At 55.0% G+C, this 22,105-nt stretch overlaps 2 protein-coding genes and 1 long non-coding RNA gene across 9 annotated transcripts in view; 2 read left to right on the forward strand and 1 right to left on the reverse strand.

Moving 5' to 3' along the window:
• Positions 1–1,754: 1,754 nt before the first annotated feature.
• Positions 1,755–12,211, forward strand: PELI3 (pellino E3 ubiquitin protein ligase family member 3). 2 transcript variants are annotated; one of them, XM_034933088.3, is made up of 8 exons: positions 1,755–1,902; positions 3,011–3,163; positions 3,717–3,788; positions 6,121–6,250; positions 7,250–7,351; positions 8,122–8,316; positions 8,618–8,806; positions 10,474–12,211. In XM_034933088.3, the coding sequence occupies exons 2-8, from the start codon at positions 3,012–3,014 to the stop codon at positions 11,041–11,043; spliced, it is 1,410 nt and encodes a 469-aa protein (XP_034788979.1). In that variant the 5' UTR covers positions 1,755–1,902; position 3,011; the 3' UTR covers positions 11,044–12,211. The 2 variants fall into 2 exon arrangements, with proteins under 2 accessions (XP_034788979.1, XP_034788980.1); XM_034933089.3 differs by lacking the exon at positions 3,717–3,788 and having other exon boundaries at positions 1,756–1,902.
• Positions 7,844–15,055, reverse strand: LOC134731243 (uncharacterized). Its single transcript, XR_010113457.1, has 2 exons — positions 14,917–15,055; positions 7,844–9,980 (listed from the first exon to the last, which is right to left on the reverse strand). It is a non-coding gene; the product is annotated as an uncharacterized LOC134731243 (long non-coding RNA).
• Positions 15,056–15,103: 48 nt separating this feature from the next.
• The window catches only part of DPP3 (dipeptidyl peptidase 3), a 29,505-nt gene continuing 22,503 nt past the window's right edge, over positions 15,104–22,105 (forward strand). For 3 of the 6 annotated variants that reach the window (XM_008954119.5, XM_008954121.6, XM_034933087.3), the window contains exons 1-4: positions 15,205–15,343; positions 17,062–17,339; positions 20,051–20,140; positions 21,415–21,552. In XM_008954119.5, coding sequence (XP_008952367.3) covers positions 15,292–15,343; positions 17,062–17,339; positions 20,051–20,140; positions 21,415–21,552 — 558 coding nt within the window. In that variant the 5' untranslated portion in view covers positions 15,205–15,291. Of the gene's footprint in view, positions 15,344–17,061; positions 17,340–20,050; positions 20,141–21,414; positions 21,553–22,105 lie in introns of all 6 variants that reach the window. The other 3 variants (XM_034933085.3, XM_055094552.2, XM_003828675.7) reach the window with 2 other exon arrangements.

Genomic DNA, 22,105 nt, shown 5'->3' on the forward strand with positions numbered 1-22,105 from the left:
CCAGTGTCAGGTGGAAGCACTGGGGCTCCTGTGAAGCATCAGCTCCGCATCTGCCTGGCTTGTGACCTGGGGCAAGTTTCTTCTTCTGCCTGAGCCTCAGCTTCCTGGTGTGTAAATTGGGGATTATAACAGGGATTCAGTATATATTCACTGAGGACCTGCTCTGGCAGGCAATGCATTAAAAGCTGGGGGTACACAAGGGAGTGAGGCTGTCCCAGGGTCCCCGTGCACACCCAGCACAATGGACGCCTCTGGTGGCATCAGTGAGGGCAGCTATCCTGTGTCACAGGGTTTGTGTGACCTGCAGCCAGCAGCCCAGCGGTCTGGTGGTGGCCTGCTTGGTGGAAGTCTCGCAGGGAGATTCTCTGTGACTAACGAGTGTCTTTTCCCCTAAAGGATGTGCCGTCGGCTGCTTTCTTGTTTCATCTAGCCGCTGGGCCCCAGAACAGTTGGCAAAGCAGTTGGTATCTTTGGCTATTTTTAGGTGGAGGAGTTAGCGGGGTGGATGTAGTAGGGCCCCAGGGGAGTCTGGTAGATGGGGAACTTCAGGTGCAACAAGTTTGTGGGGGTGGGAGTGGCAGCGGCTCCCTCTCAGGAATGTTTAGGCAAACTAAACATGCATCCTTCATAATGGAAGTCAAAAGCCACCTCCTCTGTGCAGTCTTCCTTGATTTTCTCATTAAACACCCCCGCCGCCCCCCACAAGACCAAAGACTTGATCTGGAACTATAATCCAGCCTTTATAGTTCCAGACCAAGAGTACTGAGCAATAGGGACCTTACCTGATGCAGACAAGGTTTCTTTTCTGCACCTCTTAGGCTCCATCCCTAGTCAGAACGACAAGGTACGAAGTTAGGAGTTGAGACTGAAGCCACTCATACAGCTGAGATTCACTCTTGGCCCGTTTCTAGCAAACTACAACAAGCAAGTCACTTTTGTAAATCTATTTCCTCATCTGTAAAATGGGCAACTATCGTGCCTGCCTCCCAGGATTAAAGTAAAGAAAAGGGTTTAATTTGCTCAAAGCACAGCGCACAGCGCCTAACGTAGACTGATAGATCTCTCGCAAGCCCCAGGCCCTGAAGGGGCTGTGCTCCCCCAAAAGTCTCTTTCCTTTGCAGCACAGCGGGGGGTGTGTGCATCCTGGCGGAGGGGAGGGGACTGAGGGGAGGGGAATGGGGGGTGCCCGAGCTGGGCTGGAAGACGGGTCTGCGACTCTGGTCAACTGCAGCTGCTTTCCCCGGCCTCCACCGCTGCCGCACACCCCCTTTGCCTTTAGCATTTTCCTCCTCTCCTCTAATTGCGTGGCGTCCCCAGATGGTAGGCGGGGTGTCGGAGCTGGGGGTGGGTAGTCCCGGGCCTAAGGCTAGGGAAGGGGCCTCCAGCGCCGTGTGAGGGCCCTGACCGACGGTGGGGAGGGGCGCCCGTGTCTCTGGGAGAACCCCGGAGTCCCCGGAAATGGAGGCGGAGTTTGGGGAGTCTGAAATGGGGGAGGGGTCGTGTAGACTACGGCGGAGTCCTGAGCCGGCTAGGAGGGGCAAGGGAGTCCCTCAGACAGAGTGGAGAGCGGGGCTTCCCTGGTCAGAGGGCGGTACCAGGGGAAGGGCGAGGTCTCCTGCGAAGGGGCGGAGCTCCGCCTACGAAGGCTGAGCATCGCCGCAAGAGGCGGAGTCTGGAGCGAGGCGGGGCTCTCCTAGGGGCGGGGAAAATGGGGCGGGGCCTCCGGACAGGGGGCGGAGCGTGGCTGTTCGCGCTCATCCCCCTCCCCCGGCCCCGGGTGTCCCCGTGACGAGGCAGCGCGAAGCCGCCGCGGGCCGGGCCCATCCCGCCGCAGCGGCCCGGGGCCGAGCAGGGGCTAGGCGGGGAGGGAGCGGCGCCCAGCGGGGCCCGGAGCGTGGCCAGGTGAGGCCGCCGGGGCGGAGGGGGCGGGGGCTGCGCCGGGCGGGCCCCGGCGGGCGCGGGGGGCGTGTTTGCGTGTCTGGGGGTGGTGGAGGGAGTGGGTCCGAGGGCGGGCGCCGGTGGCTGCTGCGCGCCCGCGCGTCCCTGCGGTCGCGGGTGCGGGTGGTCTCTGCGCCGTCCGGGCCCGGGGCGTGCGGGGCCGTGCACGCGCGCGTGTTGTGCGGAGGGGCCGCCGGGTGTGGACCTGCGTAGGTGCTGGGCCGCGGTTCTCGTTCTGCCCGCCCGGGGCGCAGGGCGCGGGCCTGCCCCGGCGCGGTCCCTCTGGCGCGGGGATGTTTTCCAAACGGGCTGCCTGCGGGAGACGGCTGTGCTGCAGCCCGAGCTCGAGGGGGGAGCGCCGCCTCCGCAGGCCTCCTGAGACCCGGGCGGCTGGGGACGCAGACAGACACCTGAGGGTGGGAGGGAGGGAAGAGCGCGCACCCAGGAGGAGTCTATTGGCCTACCCGCAGGGGGAGGCCGAGATGGGGAGACTGAGGCAGATGGTGAGGCGGAGGCGGGCAGACAGGCAGAGACGGGGAATGGGGGGAGAGAGACGGCGAAAAGGACAGCGGCTGGGAGGACAGAGAGTCATTGAGAAAGCAGATGGACAGACAGAGGCCTAGACCTCAAAGGGGCAAGAAAGATTCGGATGGACAGGTGGATTCAAAGAACCTGTCAGAGAGGCTAAATCAGAGGTCCAGAGGCTAAGAGCTATAAGCAGGAACTGAGTCTGAGATGAGGGGTAACGGCCCCCAACTCATTGGGTGCCCCGCTTTGAAGCACATCCCAGACTGGGATCTTGGCCAAAAAGCAGCCTCTGGCCACCCCAAGTTGGTCCATCTCTCTGGCACCACTGAATATCCTGACTCTCTTCACTGTGCCACCCCTCCCTGGTATCCCAGCAACCTCGGGCAGTTTTGAGGAGGCAGAGGGGAAGTGGTTGCCATAGCAGTAGAGGCGGTGAAAGGTCACCCTTGCCTTAGCCTAGGCGGCCCTGCAGCAGGCTGCAGCTGGAATTGAGCCGGGCTGGGGTGGGAACCTACAAAGCTCTTTTCTCTCCCACTCTGCCCAGAATGGTGCTGGAAGGAAACCCTGAAGTGGGGTCCCCCCGAACCTCAGACCTCCAGCACCGGGGGAACAAGGGCTCTTGCATTCTCTCCTCTCCCGGTGAAGATGCGCAGCCAGGCGAGGAGCCCATCAAGTATGGTGAACTCATCGTCCTGGGGTGAGCATCCCTGGCCTAGAAGGGGTGAAGCACCAGACACCCACCCAACGCAGCCAGAACAAGGGCCCTGACCCCTCCTCCCCCCACATAGGGCCTTCTGCTGTTCGTCCCTCCTCACCTTCCTAGCTGAAAGACAAAATTGACCAAACCCACCTCAATTCATAATTATTATTTTATCTTCCCATTTTTCACAAAGTACTGTGACAACTCTAACCACCCAACTTCCTGATCAGATGAGAAAAACGTTAACACCAGCTGCCTTTCCTAAAGCACTTAGTGTGTGTGGTGTGGGGTGAAGAACTCTGGTTCTCCAGCAAAACTGCTTGGTTCAAATCCTGCCTCTGCAAGTTGCTGAACTTCCCTGTGCCTCCGTTTCCCCTGTTTTGCAAATGGGGATGATAATAATCCCTTCCTCAGAGGGTTGTCGGAAGAAATGAATGAGGTGATTTCTGTAAAGTACATAGAACAGCGCCTAGCACATATCGAGTGTTCTGGGAGGCAGGCCTGTGCCAAGCCCTTTCATGGACATTATTTCATTTCAATCTTCACAAAGATGCTGTGAGGAAGGAGGTGAGGAAACCGAGGCTCAGAGAGGGGAAGTGACTGGCCCAAGGGCACACAGCTGGTAAGTGGCAGGGCTGGGATTTGGACCCAGGTCTTTCTTACTCTAGGTCTAGTGCGCTTTCACTAAGCCACAGCTGACCCTCACACTACAGATGAGAAAGCCAAGGCCAGGAGAGAGGAAGCAACGTGATCTGGCGGCCTGGCCAACCTCATCCCTTCCTGGTCTTCGCCTGACCAGGATCCCTGCACCATCCACTCAGATCTTTCCCCAGGGACAGACCCTCTTCCTCCTCCCCCATCTAGATCTCCTTTTGGCCTCTCTTTGCCATCAGTCCTAAAGAAACTATTTGATAAGCTATATTATCATTAAGATTTTTTTTTAATGGCTGTTTGTTGACACATGCTTTAAAAAAAAAAAAAGCAGTAATAGTGAACACTTATCAAGGGCTTCCTATAAATATGCCAAACTCTGTGCCAAGCGCTTTTAAATGCTTTGTCTCATTTAGTTCTCAAAATGAACCTGCGAGGTAGGTCCTAAAAAATTAGCTCCATTTTACAGAGGTCATGTGATAAGTGGAAGAGCCAGATTTAAGCCAGGCCCATCTGTGTCCCAAGCCTGTGTCCTGAACTGTCCCACCTCAAGACCTGCCCCCCATGTGTGAGAAGAGCTCACAAGGGCAAAAGTGATGTCTCCCTTGGGAGAAGCTGCCTTGGAAAAGCAGCTGCTTCATATCCCAAAGGCAGGACTGGCTTTCCAGCCCAAGGCAAGGCCACTAATGTGGGAGGCTGCAGACCCATGGGTATGGACCCTCCTGTCAGCCCCCTTGCGGAGCAGAGTCCACACTGGCTGCATATCAGAGCTGGCTGGAGGGCACTGAAAATACACATTGACAGGCCCTCTCCAAGCCTACAGAATCACAGTCGCAGTGGGTGGGACCAGGGAATCTGTATTTTTTTTTTTTTTTTTTTTTGAGACAGAGTCTTGCTCTGTCACCCAGGCTGGAGTACAGTGGCACGATATCAGTTCACTGCAACCTCCACCTCCTGGGTTCAAGTGATTTTCCTGCCTCAGCCTCCTGAGTAGCTGGGATTACAGGCACCCACCAGCATGCCTGGCTAGTTTTTGTATTTTCAGTAGAGACGGGGTTTTATTATGTTGGCCAGGCTGGTCTTGAACTCCTGACCTCAAGTGATCTGCCTGCCTCGGTCTCCCAAAGTGCTGGGATTACAGGTGTGAGCCACTGCGCCCGGCCTCATCTGGATTTTAACAAACTCACTACAAGATTCTGATTCAAGTGGCCTTGTCTGTATTTGGCAGCTCTTTGTCCTGTCACTTCCTGTTCCCAGACCTTCCTGGCACCCCACTGGTTATTGAATAATGTCCTCAGCCTGGAGTTCAGAGCCCTCCCACCAGTGTCATCTCCCCCACATACTTCACCACCAAAGCCACCATTCCCTGATCTCATCAGACCCTGCCAGCCTTGGGCCCTTTGCTTAGGGTGAGCCTCCATCTAGAGGGGCTTCTGGAGTCAGAGACTGGGCTCAAATCTGGACATTTTCACCTACTAGCCAGAGGCAAGTCACATTACCTCCCTGAGCCTTGATTTCTCTCATTTGTAAGATGGGCAGAAAGCCACTTGCCTGGCAGGCCACTGCACAGATTCCATTAGGTGATTGATAACATGAAGGCCGGGAACACAGAGGCAGCAGCCCATGGCAGCGATGAGAGCTATGCCTCACCCCCTCTGTGCCTCTCACAGCCATCCCCTCCAGACAAGAGCTGGAAAGGCAGGTGGAAATTTGACATGTATGGACATATGGAGGTACTGGCATTGTGTGTCATTTTTTCCTTCCATTTTGGTTTTGAGTAGTGGTGTGATAAGTGACAGCTTACTACAGGTGAACCCTTTCTAGTTCTTCAAAACCCAGTAGAGGTGTTCCCTCTCCCAGAAACCTGATCCTAGGGCGAGAATTCCCTTTTCTTCCTCTAGGCTTATGGCATCCTTGGCTTGTGCCTGGGTGTGGCAGGTGGCACCTAGGTTCCTGGAGAAGCTGAGGAACCCCTCCACTGAGGGCCCACAACTGACCCGTGGTGCATCACCTCTACCGCCCCAGTGCACAGCACCCATCCAGGCATGGCTCAAGTGTCCAGGAAATACTTGGTTAACTGAATGAAAGTGCTTTTGAAACTGCTCTGACACCCCCCTCCCACTCCCCAAGGTACCAATTTGTTATTGTAGGGTCTTCTAGTTTCAGGTGCTTGTAGAGCTTGTTTATTAAGGTAGGATCTGCCTAGAAGTTGGCAGTTTACTCCAAGTCTCATCAGGGGTTCACTTTCTCTCTTTCTCTCTCTCCTCTTGCAACCCCTTCTTCTTAACCCCCGACATCTACAGCTACAATGGGTGTCTGGCAAGTGGGGACAAGGGCCGCCGGCGAAGCCGCCTGGCACTGAGCCGCCGGCCGCACGCCAACGGGGTGAAGCCAGACGTCATGCACCACATCTCCACGCCGCTCGTCTCCAAGGCAAGCAACTGACCCATAGACCTGAGGTCCTGCCCTTCCTGCCCAAGGCCCAGGTCTTCGGCCTTCCAGGTCCTACCTGCCCACAGCCCCCACACCTTAACAGGGGAGCCCACTTTGTGTCATCACTCACTGCTTATTGGGCCATCCGAGAATGGTGATGAAAAATCCTTTGCAGTGTGCGCAGTTCTTTACAGTTTGCAAAATGTTGCCTTAACCACTGGACCTCTCTGAACCTTGGCTGCCTCTAAGATGGTGCTGCTTATTTCCATCCAATGGAAATGGAAATGGGTGGAAATGAGCTGCACCATTTTAGAGGCAGCCAAGGTTCAGAGAGTGGGAGGTGACAGTCATACTGCAATGGTAAAGGAAAAACCTTTGACTTTAGAGGATTTGGGTTAGAATTCAGCCTCTGATATTTCCAGCTGTGTGCCTTTAGGCCAGTTTCTCTCTGACCTGCAGTTTCTTCAACTCTAAAATGGAACAATAACCCCATTCTTTTTATTTTTGAAACGGAATCTCGTTCTGTCACCCAGGCTGGAGTACAGTGGTGCGATCTCAGCTCACTGCAAGCTCTGCCTCCCGGGTTCAAGCCATTCTCCTGCCTCAGCCTCCCGAGTAGCTGGGACTACAGGCGTGCACCACCACACCCAGCTAATTTTTTTTTTTTTTTTTTTTTGTATTTTTAGTAGAGACGGGATTTCACTATGTTGGCCAGGCCAGTCTTGAACTCCTGACCTCAAGTGATCCGCCCACCTCAGCCTCCCAAAATGCTGGGATTACAGGCGTGAGCCACCGCGCCCAGCCTGATAACCCCATCCTTAGGGTGACTGTAGGGCTTAAATCATGTGAAACATCTGCTGCACTGTCCACCCTCTGAGAAGGATGGAGCTGCCCCCTTCCCAGGGAGTGGCTGCTGGGCCTTGAGCTCCAGGTGCTTGCTCAAGGCATACACTTATCATGGCTGCACACCCTGGCAAGTGACTTTTTTCTCCCCACCAGGCACTGAGTAACCGTGGTCAGCACAGCATCTCGTATACACTGTCTCGGAGCCACTCGGTCATAGTGGAGTATACACATGATAGCGACACAGACATGTTCCAGGTATGCTCAGGCCTCTCCACACACCTCCTGGCCACCAGGCCTCTAGGCTCTGCAAGCATTTCAGGTGAGGCTACAGGCTGGGAGGCCATGGGAAAGCTGCTTCTCTCCAGACGAGGAAGCAGGATGTCCCAGTGTGGGCTGTTGACTGCAGAGTCACACAGCAAGTCAGTGGCTATATCAAGGATCAAACTCAAGACTCCTAGACTGTGGGAGGTCACACAGCTCAGGAGTTCAGGTGTGAGAGGCCTAATGCCTGGGTTCAGATTTTGGCTCCATCACTTACCACTGGGTGACTTTGGGGAAGCATCACTTAAGTTCTCTGGGCCTTGGTTTACTCATCTGTAAAATGAGGCCCATAATAGTACCCACCCCATGGGAAGATTAACTTAGGCATTGCATATAAAATGTTTAGCATGGTGGCTGGCATATAGCAAATAGTTACTTAGAAGTCACTATCTACTGCTAACATTTGAGCACCCTCTTATAATTATATCAGCAAATCAACTTGTATTTATTGAATGGGGCGATCCCTAGTGCTGTGGGGGCAACAGAGAAGGAGAAGCTGCTCCAGGCCATGGCTTCTTGGACTTGGAGACCCCACCTGGGAGCCTAGAGGGCCTATGGAGTTGGTGCTGCCCCTTCTCCAGGGCCTGGCAGCCTCCTTTTTTGGTGACCTTGCATACAGAGCAGCTGCTGGTACTCTGGGAGGGAAGGCCCATGAGAGTCCCCTATGTACATACAGTCCCTGCTTGCTCTCCCTGTCCTCACAGATCGGCCGCTCCACAGAGAACATGATTGACTTCGTGGTAACAGACACGTCCCCTGGAGGAGGGGCTGCCGAGGGCCCTTCTGCCCAGAGCACCATCTCTCGCTATGCCTGCCGCATCCTCTGTGACCGCCGGCCACCCTATACTGCCCGCATCTATGCCGCTGGCTTCGACGCCTCTAGCAACATCTTCCTTGGAGTGAGTGAGCCCTAGGAAGGGACCAACTCTTCATCTGTGAAGCAAAGGGTAGGCTTGGGAGGTGCAGCATCTTGAGGTGATGAACCAGCCCACAGTAATCCAAATGGTGGTCCTGGCAGTTAGCAACCCCACCTAACTGATGAGCAAAGTGAGGCCCAGAGAGACGCTCAAGTCATGCAGCTTCAATGCCAGTCCTCTCTGGGCCGCCTCTGAACTTGAGGGTAGGGGGGGCAGTGCCTCTGGCACATGGCCTGCTGGGGGGCCCCTGGGGGATGTGATCTGATTCCTCATGTGGTCCCAGGAGCGAGCGGCCAAATGGCGGACCCCAGATGGCCTGATGGATGGACTGACCACCAATGGAGTCCTGGTGATGCACCCGGCAGGCGGCTTCTCCGAGGACTCAGCCCCGGGTGTCTGGCGGGAGATCTCGGTCTGTGGGAATGTGTACACATTGCGGGACAGCCGCTCAGCCCAGCAGCGGGGCAAGCTGGTAGGTGGCCTGCTCCATTCCCCACCCCTATCCTTGCCAGGCCCTCACAAGCTGCCCATCCCCCTGCCCAAGCCAGGAGATGATCTCCAGTCCTTCTGCCCCAGGGAGCCCCAACAGGCTCCATATCAGGGAATCCCAGGCCCAGGGAGTTCTTAGCATGAGCCACTTGTCCCACAGACAGGCAGACAGACCAGGGTCCCCAAGCATAGCATGCATACCACTGGAGGTCCAGGGGGTGATGCGATCAAGGCACACACAAACATACTGTGCAGTCCCAGGTGGCTTCAAGGCTGCTGGCAGCTTAAAAAAAATCACACCTTCTTATGAGAGTGACACTTGGCCCATGTGTGAGCAGTTTATAGCCTAAAGGGTTGGCAGTTTGTAGCATGTCTATCACGTTCAGACAGGTTTAGCACTGTTCTCCTCTCCCAGGAGGAAAGGGTCCTTACAGTAGTTCTGACACAGGTGTTAGTGGCAGCTCCTTGTGGTACAGATCAGAGAGCTGAGGTTAGCAGCCGGGAGTGAGTCCTAGAGAGAGGCAGGGGCTGTCCAAGGTCACATGGCCGTGCTCCTCAAACTGGCCATGCACTGCTCTTCTCTGGCATGAGCACATTGGCCAAGGAGATGCAAAACCTCAGAGAAAAGCCTGGCTTTTCTTTCCAGAGCATCAACTCTGTGGGGAGGTCTGGGGAAGCATTGTTCGTTAAAACGATGCATGTGAATGTTTCACAAGCCTACTCTTCTTGAGCACTATTTGCCACGCACTGTTCTAAGTTTTTAAACTGATTGATCCATTTATTTTTTTTTTATTTATTTTTTTGAGATGGAGTCTCACTCTATCCCCCAGGCTGGAGTGCAATGGCACAATCTTGGCTCACTGCAACCTCCGCCTCCTGGGTTCAAGTGATTCGCCTGCCTCAGCCTCCCACGTAGCTGGGACTACAAGCATGAGCCACCACACCTGGCTAACTTTTTGTATTTTTAGTAGAGATGGGGTTTCACCATGTTGGCCAGGCTGGTCTGGAACTCCTGACCTCAGGTGATGTGCTCGTCTCGGCCTCCCAAAGTGCTGGGATTACAGGTGTGAGCCACCGCGCCCGGCCTGATGGATTCATTTAATCTTCACAAGAACCACTTGAGATGCCAGAAGGTGCAGTCCATCTTGATGAGGAAACTGAGATGGAGAGAGGTTAAGTTACTCGACAAGGGACACAGTTAGTCAACGGTGAGGCCAGAATTCAGCCTGGGCAGCCTAGCTCCTGAGTTTTTGCTTTTAACTGTAACTACTGGGACAGCTGCTTTGGGCTAAGTACCCAGCATTCCCCATTAGCTTTGAGCTAAGTACCCAGCATTCCTCATTAGAGGCCTTTCCTGCCTCTGTCAGGAGGAGGGCACTTCAGAAAACATCTTATTTTAGAAAAACCCTGTCTGGGTCAGACTTCCTGATTAGACAGATGGGGAAACCAAGGCCCATGCCCCGCTGGGAGGGGGGATCAGCATGTGCCTGGGATGCACCTGCCTGCCCACTTGGCCTCCTAGCCTGCCTTGCTCCTCTGCCCTGCCTGCCCTGCCCGCCAGGGTGTCCTCTCCAGGGAGGCTCCGTGGGATGGACCCGTGGCTCAGCAGGGGCCTCTTGGGCAGTAAGGCCCTTCTACTGCCTCTGGCAGGTGGAAAACGAGTCCAACGTGCTGCAGGACGGCTCTCTCATCGACCTGTGTGGGGCCACACTGCTGTGGCGCACACCGGCGGGGCTGCTGCGGGCTCCCACACTGAAGCAACTGGAGGCCCAGCGGCAGGAGGCAAATGCAGCGCGGCCCCAGTGCCCCGTGGGCCTCAGCACTCTGGCCTTCCCCAGCCCAGCCCGTGGCCGCACAGCGCCCGACAAACAGCAGCCCTGGGTCTACGTCCGCTGCGGGCACGTCCACGGCTACCACGGCTGGGGCTGCCGGCGGGAGCGGGGCCCCCAGGAGCGCGAATGTCCTCTCTGCCGCCTTGTGGGGCCTTATGTGCCTCTATGGCTTGGCCAGGAGGCCGGCCTCTGCCTGGACCCTGGGCCGCCTAGCCATGCCTTTGCACCTTGCGGCCACGTCTGCTCTGAGAAGACTGCCCGCTACTGGGCCCAGACACCACTGCCCCACGGCACCCATGCTTTCCATGCCGCCTGCCCCTTTTGCGGGGCCTGGCTTACTGGCGAGCATGGCTGCGTCCGCCTCATTTTCCAGGGCCCGCTGGATTAGGCTCCCTGGGGCCCCCTGCTGCTGTGCCCACCTGCCCACCCAGGTCCCCACCTCCTGCAGCCCAGAGGGAGCTCTGCATGTGGGACACTCCCTGCTGGCACAGCCACACCAGATGGACATGTTGGATGGGCTGTGCCCTTCCCCCCAACTGTGGCCCCCCAAGGAGGTCCCCAAGATCTCCACCCCAGTCATGCTGATGGGGCCTTCAGCACCAGCTCTGTCCTGGGTCGATGGAGGAAAGCCCAGCCCCATGGCCTTGCCCTTCCTGGGGCATCCCACATCGTGCCGCCGACACTGTGTGCCCCTGGGGGAGTGAAGGGGCCAGGGGCCTTTGACCCCCAGCTTAGGCTGGCTATGCCCTGAGCCTGCCAACCCAGTTTCAGACACTCATCCTTCATCCTTCCTGCTGCCGCCCTGGGTTCCTCTATAAACCTCGCTGCTCAGCTGCCCCCACAAGTCCCACATGCCCCGCATGCGTGCAATGCCTCCAGCCCCCAAGTGAGTGGTGGGTGGGTGGCAGGCTGGGCCTAGCACTTGCTGATAGCCACTATGGGCTCGACTCTGTGCTAAGTGGTATCTGGGGACACAGAGGCAATCAGACCTGGTTCCCCGCCTGGTGGAGTTCACAGTCTAGTGGAGGACAGACTGTTAACAAATGGCAACACGGCTTCATGCGTGCCAGGATCAGAGTACAAATCGGGCTGTGGCAGGCCTCACTGGTAATGGAAAAGTGAGGGAGGCTTCACGGAGGAGGTGTCATAGGAGCTCAGCCTCGACGGCTGCTCGGAACCCTCCGAGTCCACAAGATGGGAAGCGAGTCCACAAGATGGGAAGCGTGATCTATACAGAAGGGAGGGCCTGTGCACAGGCTCAGGTGTCAGTAAGCCAGAAATCCAGGGACAGAGTCAGGATGGCTGGAGCATGGACTGCGGGGGGAACAGAGAAGGGGGTGGAGCAAAAGGTTGGGACCATGTGACCAGGGAAGATGCTGGATGGAGGATTCTGAACCTCATTTGTGGACGGTCAGGAGTCAACAAAGGGAGGAGAGAGGACTCACTGGTCAAGAGTGTCGGCTGTGACACAAGGGCCATCATCCCTGAATGCCCACCATGTGCCCCGCACTGTGCTGATGATGATAATAATAACTACGTCCATTGAGCACTCTCCAGACACCGGGCTCTGCTTCTTGGAGGTTTTGTTATTTAATCCTCATAGTAACCCAAGAAGGGAGGTGTTGCCATTTTTGTCTCTGAGGAGTTAAGGGCAGATGCACCAAGTCACACAACTAGAAAGTGGCCAAGCCAGGATTTGAATCCACAGCTGCTCCTCTCCATCACAGTGTTGCTTTCCTTCAACAGAGGTGGGGGTGAACCAAGCAGGGTTTTGGATACTAGATTGGTGGACACCCACCTGCTTCGTGCCCAGCCCTGCGCAGGGCCCCTGCAGTGGGCAAGGCCGGGCCTCTCGCAGCCCATGGTCTGCAGAGGGACCTACCCGTGCTTGTGTTGGAAGCTGGCCCCCACACCTGTGCTGGCCACCTGTACCCCAGGCCAGGATGCAGTGGGCTATTAGCCAGGCTAGAAGTGTTCAGAGGAGTGAGAACCAGGGGCTCTAGAAGGCCCAGGGAGGACCTGGAGCCTGAGCCAAGTCTTGAATGGCAGAGCATCTCCAGAGGCAGAGAGGAGTTGGGAGGGCAGCCCAGGTGAGGGGAACAGCATGGTGTGGCAGGGAACATGCCTGGTGTGGAGGGGGGCAGCAAAAAGGAATGGGGGGTAGGGAAGGTTGCTGGGGCCTGGTGGGCCTTGATTGCCATGGAAGCCAAGCCTGAACTGGATTCCTATTCATCCTGGCCACAGGTGGGCGTGTTGCTGGGGTTGCCCCAGACCATTCCTGCAGGGAGTGAGCCAGGAAGACAGGTAGACGGCTGTTCTGGAGATGAAGAGAAGAAGGCTCTGAGTATAGGCCTGACCTGGGCATCGTCCCCAATAGATGACAGAGCCTAGGGAAGTACAGATTCCAAGGGGAGGGATGGACCTGACCAAGGCCACACAGCTGGTTGCGGCCAGGGAGATCAGACCTGGGCTATTGAGAAGACAGAGGGCACCCGAATGTGATGAGAGAAGGAGGAGGGTGTGATCAGATTCTTGCTTCCAGAGCATGGCACTGCTGCAGTGGGGGTGAAGGGGAGGGTGGGGATGCTGCAGGAGGTGTGGGAGCATTCCAACTTCTCTCCCCTCAACATACACACAACACACAAAGCACTCAAAATCCAACTCTTCCAAGTTCTCTCTTCTGACCCTGTTGGGAACCAGGCAGGGGAACATTCTGATCCCATTTCCAGTGGGGAACCTCAGACCCTAGGAGGAAAGACCAGCAAAGGGCACCACAGTAGATGATAGGGAGGATTCAGAGGTATTGGTGGAGGGGGTCAGACAGCCCTGGTCTTGTCCCAGCTCTGCCTTTGCCAGCTGTTAGAGCCTCAGTTTCCTCAGTGCTAAAGGGGATAACAGTCACTACCTCGCCAGGTGGTTGTGAATATACGGAGAGCACCTGTAACACAGTTGATTCGTAACTGTTGCTCCTCACCGACCCCTTTTGCATTCCCATGGGGAAGAGCCAAGGCTGGGGAGTTATGACTCCAGTGATAGACTGCTCCATGTGAGTGACTGTGTGTGTGTATCTCTATGTTGGGGCCAGGGACACCTGAACTGTGTGGTGTTATAGGAGTCGGCGAACCTCTTAGCCTCAGTTTCCCTATCTTTACAATGGGTAAAGTGATGATACCTCAGGATTTTTGCAAGAATTAAATGAGGTCCTCCATGCCAAACTGCTAGCAAGGGACCTCAGTACATGCTCATTTTATCTGTGATCATAAAAATGTGATCACGTAGCTGGTTGGGGGGTCCTGAGAGCACTGGGATCTTTTCCTTGCCTGAGCTGCCCCCTGCTGGGAGTGGGCAGCACTACCTCCCTTACCTGTGCACATTTCAACTTCACCTGTCAGCCAACTTTATACCCATTTTAAAGACAATGAAAACGGAGGCACAGGAAAGAAGAGGGGTGACTTTCCTAAGGACACCGACCAACTTGTTGAACTCCCCCATATAACAAGTAATCATCAAAGCTAACAGCTTGTAACACTGTTGTGTCAAGCAGGGCCTTGGGCACCTTTGTGGATGAGAAACTGATGTCTATGGTAAGCAGAGGCTGTCTGGCCTAGACACGGGCGTAGCAAGGAGACCGTGCGGGATTTCAGTACCCAAACGCCCCTCACCCTGCGCAACTATAGGGAGCGGCACTGCAGTCAACACATCACAACTTACAATATCCCTTGGATTGGATTCAATTATTAGCCTGGTTTTCCGGTTCATAAAGCCAAGACTCCCAGACAGCCTCACTCCACCCCCTAGTCTGACCCTGGGCCCTCACCACTACTCCCCATTTGGCCTAGGCCCTTCCGCATGCCCCACCCAGACCGTGGTCCCGTGAGTCCGTCCAGACCTGTAAAAGTGGACCGCGGGCCCGCCTCTGCTCTGGACTCCCTTTCGGGGCCGCAGGAGGCTTTCTCATCCATCAGGCATCTGGCAAGCACCAGGAAACTGCCAGCCTGTTTGTGCTAAGGAAACTGAGGCTCGGGAATGTTTAGCGGCTCCTTCCAGGCCCGTGGCGGGTGGGTGGTGGTACAGTGAAGCAGTCGAGGCGTTTCTCCGCGCCCCTACACGGGTGGGACCACCTCAGCCCTGGCCCGATCCCACTCAACCGTAGCCCCGATTCCCGGCACCGAGAGCTTTGCAACTTCCAAGTCTCCACCCCCAGGTCCCGAGTCCCGAGAGGAAGGTGGAGCCACATTACTCCTATTGTGTAGGTTCCCACCTGCAAGAGTGATGTCGGGTCCTCTGAGGTGAAACCCCAAAGGAAAGCGGGATCGGGACTGGGGGAGGGGGATTCCCAAGTCCCTGACACCCGCGCCGTCTCGGCCTGGGCTTGGTGACCTCGTCAGTCCCGTCTGCCGGGACTAGGCCGCGGCCAGGCCGGGCACAGCGGTACCCGGTCCGGCGCGTGTGCGGCCTGCTGACAAAAGGCCGAGCTCGCAGGGCCAATCCGCGCGCCACCCCGTAGCGCCTGGGGGCGGGAGCGGGCGAGCCGAGAAGCTCGTCTTGGCGCGTCTATTGGCTGGTACTGACGCCCATCCGGACCCCGAGGCCAGGCAGTTGGCCAAGGGGGGCGGGGTTCGCAGAGCCCCAATGAATGGGGGAGCCGGAAGCAGGAAGTGAGTTTGCGAACGGAGAAGCTGCTGCAGGTGAGGCGCGGCGCCTGGGCTTTTGGGGTCAAAGCGTGTCATCCCGGGGGACCAAGGCGAATCCGTACTGAGCGCAAAATCGTTCCCTTTCTGCCCACTCTCCAGTACCCCCTCCAAATTCACCCCGCCCTCGAGGCCAAGGAGTGCTCCGGGGAGCAAAGAGTTAACAGCCCTTTCCGAACCTCGAGGCTGTGCTATTGGGGCGGGGCTTCTGGAGGCCGGGGCAGGGCGAGGAGGCTGGAAACTGTCCCAGCCGGGACGGGGCGTGGCGGGGAGAATGCCCCGGGTTGGGGAATCCCCGGGTTCCAACGGGGCTGTCAGACCTTCAGTAAATTGTTGGCTTTTCCAAGCCTCAGTTTCCCTATCTGTAAAATGGGTTTTCTTCTGGTTGTGAACTTCTGTGGTGGAGCACAGGGAGCGAGCAGGAGAATGGAGGACCAAGGAAAAGGCATTTAGAGGGATGAGAATGGGACAGTTTCAAGCAAAATCATTTATTGCTGTGGATACTTTCCGTCCAGGGCGACTTCATCTGATTAGCGCACCCACCTGGTAATATTGGGGTTATTCTCTCTTTTATAGAGGAGGAAACGGAGGCACAGAAAAGTGAAGCAATGGACTTGACTTTTAGGAGTCTGGGGCCGAGTCCTGGCTAAAGGCTGAGCCTTCCAGCTGGCGGCCTGGCACTTTATCCTTGTGAGCACAGTGGAAAGTGTAAAGAATTCTGAACAAAGGCTAGGCGCGGTGGCTCACGCCTGTAATCCCAGCACTTTGGGAGGCCAAGGCAAGCAGAGCGCTTGAGGCCAGGAGTTCGAGACCAGCCTGGACAAAATAGCGAGACCCCGTTTCTATCAAAAATACAAAAAATTAGCTGGGCATGGTGATGCACGCCTGTAGTCCCAACTACTTTGGAGGCTGAGGCAGGAGAATCGCTTGAACCCGGGAGGCGGAGGTTGCAGTGAGTCAAGATCATGCCACTGCACTCCAGCCTGGGCAACTAAGTGAGACTCCGTCTTAAAAAAAGAATACTGAACAAGGAAGCAGGGAGGGGCCTGGGCTGGGAGCCTAGAGATGAGGATCTCTGCTGCTGATGTCTCCATTGTGGGATTAGGCAAGGCTCTTAGCCTCTCTGAACCTCAGTTTCCCCATCTGTAATACTAGGTAGTTAGAGTCAATCAATTTTTTTTTTTTTTTGAGGTGGAGTCTCACTCTGTTGCCCAGGCTGGAGTGCAATGGTGTGGTCTCAGCTCACTGCAGCCTCCACCTCCTGGGTTCAAGTGATTCTCCTGCCTCAGCCTTCCCAGTAGCTGAGATTACAGGTGCCTGGCACCAAGCCTGGCTAATTTTTGTATTTTTAGTAGAAAGGAGGTTTCACCATGTTGGTCAGGCTGGTCTTGAACTCTTGACCTCAGGCGATCCACACACCTCGGCCTCCCAAAGTGCTGGGATTACAGGTGTGAGCCACCATGCCTGACCTTAGAGTCAATCTTTAAGGTTTAGGGACTACAGACCAAATATGGTCCACCAGTGTATTTTGTGACCCCTTGGGTGAGTCATCTCACCTTCTCTAAGCCTCAGTTAGCATATCTGGTGAATGGGTACAATAGTATTCCCTTCCACATGGGCTTTTGGGAGGATTAAATGCGATCATAAGAGTTCAGAGCCAGGTATGCAATTGGTATGGGGTAAACAACAGCTGTGATGACAGTGATGGTTCTCAGCAGGGCCCATGGCGGACACCCAGTACATCCTGCCCAATGACATCGGCGTGTCTAGCCTGGACTGCCGTGAGGCCTTCCGCCTGCTGTCACCCACAGAGCGCCTCTATGCCCACCACCTGTCCCGTGCCGCCTGGTACGGAGGCCTGGCTGTGCTGCTTCAGACCTCCCCTGAGGCCCCCTATATCTATGCTCTGCTCAGCCGCCTCTTCCGCGCCCAGGACCCCGACCAGCTGCGCCAACATGCCCTGGCTGAGGGCCTTACCGAGGAGGAGTATCAGGTCAGTTCTCTTGGGCCAACCCACATTACCTGAGTGGCTTCTGGGTGTGAAAGACCAGGATGCAAATGTCTGTCTCTTTCAAGGGGTAGGTGGAGGATTAGACCAAAGGTTACAAATTCAGGCACTTCCCCTCTCTGGAGCCTCAGTCTTCTCACCCGTAAAATATGCATGTGGGATGTCTGTACCTCTTAGTGTTGTGATGACCCACTTAGAACAGTGCCTGACTTCAAGATAAATGATGGCTGCTGTGATTATAACAAAAGAAACTGTGGTGGAGATTCAGGGAAGGCAGAAGAAGGAGTCCAGAGTAGGTATCAGGAGGTCTGAGTTCAGGACCAGTTCTTTTCTACCACGCTGTGTGGCCCTGGGCAGAATGTTCTGCCTGTCCCTCGGTTTTTGTTTTTGGATGTATTGGCCAAGTAATACACAAATTCTTAGTGCATTGCAGCAATGCAGAAAGACACAAAAGAAAACACAAAGATCACTCATTCTCAGTGCCCTCCTCAGAGGTAACCCACTGAGGCTGATACAGCCTTTTCTTTCTCTCTCTCTCTCTTTTTTTTTTTTTTTTTTTTTTTTTTTGTGACAGAGTCTCATTCTGTCACCCAGGCTGGAGTGCAGTGGCGTAATGTTGGCCCACTGCAAACCTCCACCTCCCAGGTTCAAGCACTTCTCATGCCTCAGCCTCCCAAGTAGCTGGAACTACAGGTATGTGCCACCACGCTGGGCTAATTTTTGTATTTTTAGTACAGGTGGGTTTTCACCATGTTGCCCAGTCTGGTCTTGAACTCCTGGCCTCAAGTGATCCACTTGCCTTAGCCTCCCAAAGTGCTGGGATTACAGGCGTGAACCATCGTGCCCAGCCTTGGTTACAGCCTTTTCAATCCCATCTGTGTATTACATACCTTTATGTGTATATGCATGGTGAATCAGTTCCTTATTTTCTTTTTTATAGAAATGAGATAATGTTCTTTTCCTGCTTTGTGTCCTGCTTTTTCCATTGAATGCCATGTCTTGAAGAACTTGGAGAATGGGGTACATTTAAATGTACCTCATTCTTTTTTATTGACTGTAAAGCATTCCACAGCAGTGTACACTATAATCAATTTAATCTTCATTACTGGACATTTAGCTTGTCCCGTTTTTCTTACAAACAGTGCCATGGTGAGCATACTTGTGCACACATGTGAGGAGGATCTATTTCTAGAAGAACTGCTGGGTCAAAGGCTCTGTACATTTACAATTGACTGATTCTGTTAAATCGTCTTCTAAAAAAGCTTCACTGCATTATATTCCCACCAAGAATGTATAAGAATATGGCCTGTTTTTCTATATGTGAAATAAAGGGATTGGATTGTTTCTCTCTGAGCTGATGTACTGTTTATTCTACCTCTTTTGAACTTTGGGCATTCACTTCCCATCTTGAGGCCTTGGCTTACTCATTAAAAGAGCTAATATCCGTGGAAATGTTTATAAACAGAAAGGTGCAACCCAAGCGTTATTATTTTCAGGGAAATTCTTTTTTTTGGGGGGGGGGGACGGAGTCTTGCTCTGTCACCAGGCCGGAGTGCAGTGGCACAATCTCAGCTCACTGCAACCTCCAGCTCCCTGGTTCAAGCGATTCTCCTGCCTCAGCCTCCTGAGTAGCTGGTATTACAGGCATGCACCACCACGCCCAGCTAATTTCTGTATTTTTAGTAGAGATGGGGTTTCACCATGTTGGCCAGGATGGTCTCAATCTCCTGACCTCGTGATCTGCCCGCCTCGGCCTCCCAGAGTGCTTGGGATTACAGGCGTGAGCCACCACGCCTGGCCATTTAGGGGAATTCGTATGTTTGCAAGTGGCAGAAACCCAGCTCAAATTGGCTTACATGAAAAGGAGAATTGTTGGGTCACATGCTTGAAAAGTCCAGGTCTAGAGGAAGTTTCAGGCATGGCTGGACTCGGACTCAGTGCTACCACTGGGATGCAGTCTTCGTCTCTCAGCTTGCTTGCTTTTCTTACTCCTGGAGGGGAGCTCCAGGAGTTCCAGGCCTGATGATCCCTGGTGTACAGAGGCTCTTTGCCAATGGGAAATGTCCTGGGTAGCTCTCTTATGCCAGCTTGAGCCTTGTGTCCATCCTGTAGCCAAGGATGGTGGTTTCTCAGACTGACTGAGCCAGGTTACATGCCCACCCCTGGAGCTGGGGGAAGGGAGATCCCCCACCCCACCCTCCCACCCACAAAAGGAGGATTGAGGTCTTGTTACCAGAGGAAGATCTGGGGCCAGCAGAAGCCATAGAATAGACAGATGATTAAGGCCTCTCCGGCTCTAACATGTGATGCCTCCAAGGCCAGCTGCCTGACAGGTCAGAGGCTGAGGACAGGCTCTGGAGAAAGAGGGAGGTGCTGCTGGAACTGGGCCTTAAAGGACATAGTAGCTTCAGGTGGCTGAGAGGGTGCTGGGGTGGGGAGGGAAAAGGCAGACGAATGCTTGGGTGTGTTTGGGAACTGCCCAGAAGATCAGTTAGGCCAGACAACGAGGGTGTGAAAATGGGTCTGTGGAAGTGAGTGTGGGCCAGATTGGGGCTTCCCAGGACCTAGGTCCTGCCCACACATTTCCCAGCCTCACCCACACTGGCTCTGCTGGGGCATTCGCATCTCAGGAGGAGGTGTCGCTGGGGTCAGGGAGGCTGTGCTTCCTGGGTCTCTGATGCCTGCCTCCCCCTCAGGCGTTCCTGGTCTATGCCGCGGGTGTTTACTCCAACATGGGCAACTACAAGTCCTTTGGTGACACCAAGTTTGTTCCCAACTTGCCCAAGGTGAGCCAAGGGAGGGTTGGGGAAGGTGGGGATGGGGGCCTGGTGGGGTAGGGATGGAAAATGCAGTAGAAGGAGCCCCAACTGGAGTGTCAGAAGCCCTGAGCAGAGCATGGACCCTGTCACTTCCACCCTGCATGACTGTGGGTGTCACCAGCCTCACTGGGTGCTGCGGCCTCTTCGTGTATAAAGGAAAAGCACCACTCGCCCTGACTGCTGATCTGCAGGCTGAACAAGGGCGAGATGTGGAAGTGTTCTGTGAACTTTTAGGTGCTCTCAAAAATGGAGCTTGTTGGTCATCACCAGGAACAGCGGGAAGTGCTGGGCCGGGGGCATCCCTCCCAGGGTTATGAGACTTGAGCCTATCTCGGGCAGAGGTGGTTCTTACAGCAGGTATAAGAGCCGGGACTTCAATATGCACACAAGTCACCTGGCAGTCATGCTGACATGCAGCATCTGATTCAGCAGGTCTGTGGTGGACCCAAGATTTGACATTTTTTCTTTGAGACAGGGTCTTGCTTTGTCACCCAGGTGACACTTGGCTCCAGAGAGAAGTGTAGTGGTGTGATCATGACTCACTTCAGCATCAACCTCCTGGACTCAAGTGATCCTCCTGGCTTAGCCTCCCAAGTAGTTGGGAATATGGGTATGCAGCACCACACCAGCTAAATTTTCTTTTCTTTTCTTTTCTTTTTTTGAGATAGGGTCTCACTCTGTCACTCAGGCTGGAGGGTAGTGGCACGGACACAGCTCACTGCAACCTCAACTTCCTAGGCTCAGGTGATCCTCCTCAGCTTCCAGAGTAGCTGGTACCACAGATGCCTGCCACCATGACACCTGGCTAATTTTTAAAAATTTTTTGTTGAGACAGAATCCCACTGTGTTACCCAAGCTGGTCTTGAACTCCTGGGCTCAAGCAATCCTCATGCTTTGGCCTCCCCAAATGCTAGGATTACAGGCATGAGCCACTGCGTCTGGCCTAATTTTTTTTATTCTTTGTAGAGATGGGGTCTCTCTATGTTGCCCAGGCTTGTCTTGAACTCCTGGCCTCAAGCATCTCTCCCTCCTCTGCCTCCCAAAGTGCTGGGATTATAGGCGTGAGCCACCACACATGGACGCTTGACATTTCTCAGGACCTACCAGTGCTGCTGGTCCATGGACCACACAATGAGCCAGAGCTCTTAGATCATAGGAGAAGAGCTTGGGAGTGGGTAGGGAGGCTCTGGAAGGCAGGTTTGGGTGGTGTGACTGGGCCATTGGCCTCCCTTTCCTTGCAGGAAAAGCTGGAACGGGTGATCCTAGGGAGTGAGGCTGCTCAGCAGCACCCAGAAGAAGTCAGGGGCCTCTGGCAGACCTGCGGGGAGCTTATGTTCTCTCTGGAGCCAAGGCTTCGACACCTCGGACTGGGGAAGGAGGTGAGGCCCCTGACTCCCCCGAGGGGACAGGGAGTGGAGGGAATCCTTCAAGGCCACCTGGTAAGGAGGGAAGGACACAGGATGGGGAGGCAGTGGGCTCTGCCTCACACTCCTGAGGCAATGCTGCTCCCCACTGCAGGCCTCAGTTTTGTCATCTGTAGAATGGTAAGCATGTTGGGTCGAATGCTTTCTGAATGCCCTCCCAGATCTGACATTCTGTACACAGGATGCCATGTGCTGATGGAGGGAAGGAGAGGAAGGCTGGAGGTGGAGGGAGCTGAGGAGGGGATGGCAGGGAAGGAGGGGGGTCCCAGGTTTCCCACCTCTGGAGGCCACATCCGTTGCATGGGATGAGGACCTTGGCAAGCCTTAGGGGTGGGCCAGCCAGAGAGAGGCCTGGGCAGAGCTGCAGCAACGCTGGAGATGAGCATGTTTGTTTGTTTTATAACTTTTTCCCCTGGAGGTAGATGGAGGGGTAAGGGGTAGAGGCTGCTGAAAGGAGGGAGGGGCGGGAAGCCTGGGAATATGACGTCCCTGCAGCCCTGACCTTGGC

The sequence above is a fragment of the Pan paniscus genome, chromosome 9 (genome assembly GCF_029289425.2).
Source record: "Pan paniscus chromosome 9, NHGRI_mPanPan1-v2.0_pri, whole genome shotgun sequence".
NCBI lineage: Eukaryota > Metazoa > Chordata > Mammalia > Primates > Hominidae > Pan > Pan paniscus.

Bases quoted from the DNA above. Each gene is read 5' to 3' on its own strand.
- PELI3 (XM_034933088.3), top strand. From the start codon at position 3,012: ATGGTGCTGGAAGGAAACCCTGAAGTGGGGTCCCCCCGAACCTCAGAC. The intron at 8,317-8,617 runs GTGAGTGAGCCC...ATGTGGTCCCAG, and splicing joins CTAGCAACATCTTCCTTGGA to GAGCGAGCGGCCAAATGGCG. The intron at 8,807-10,473 runs GTAGGTGGCCTG...TGCCTCTGGCAG, and splicing joins CCCAGCAGCGGGGCAAGCTG to GTGGAAAACGAGTCCAACGT.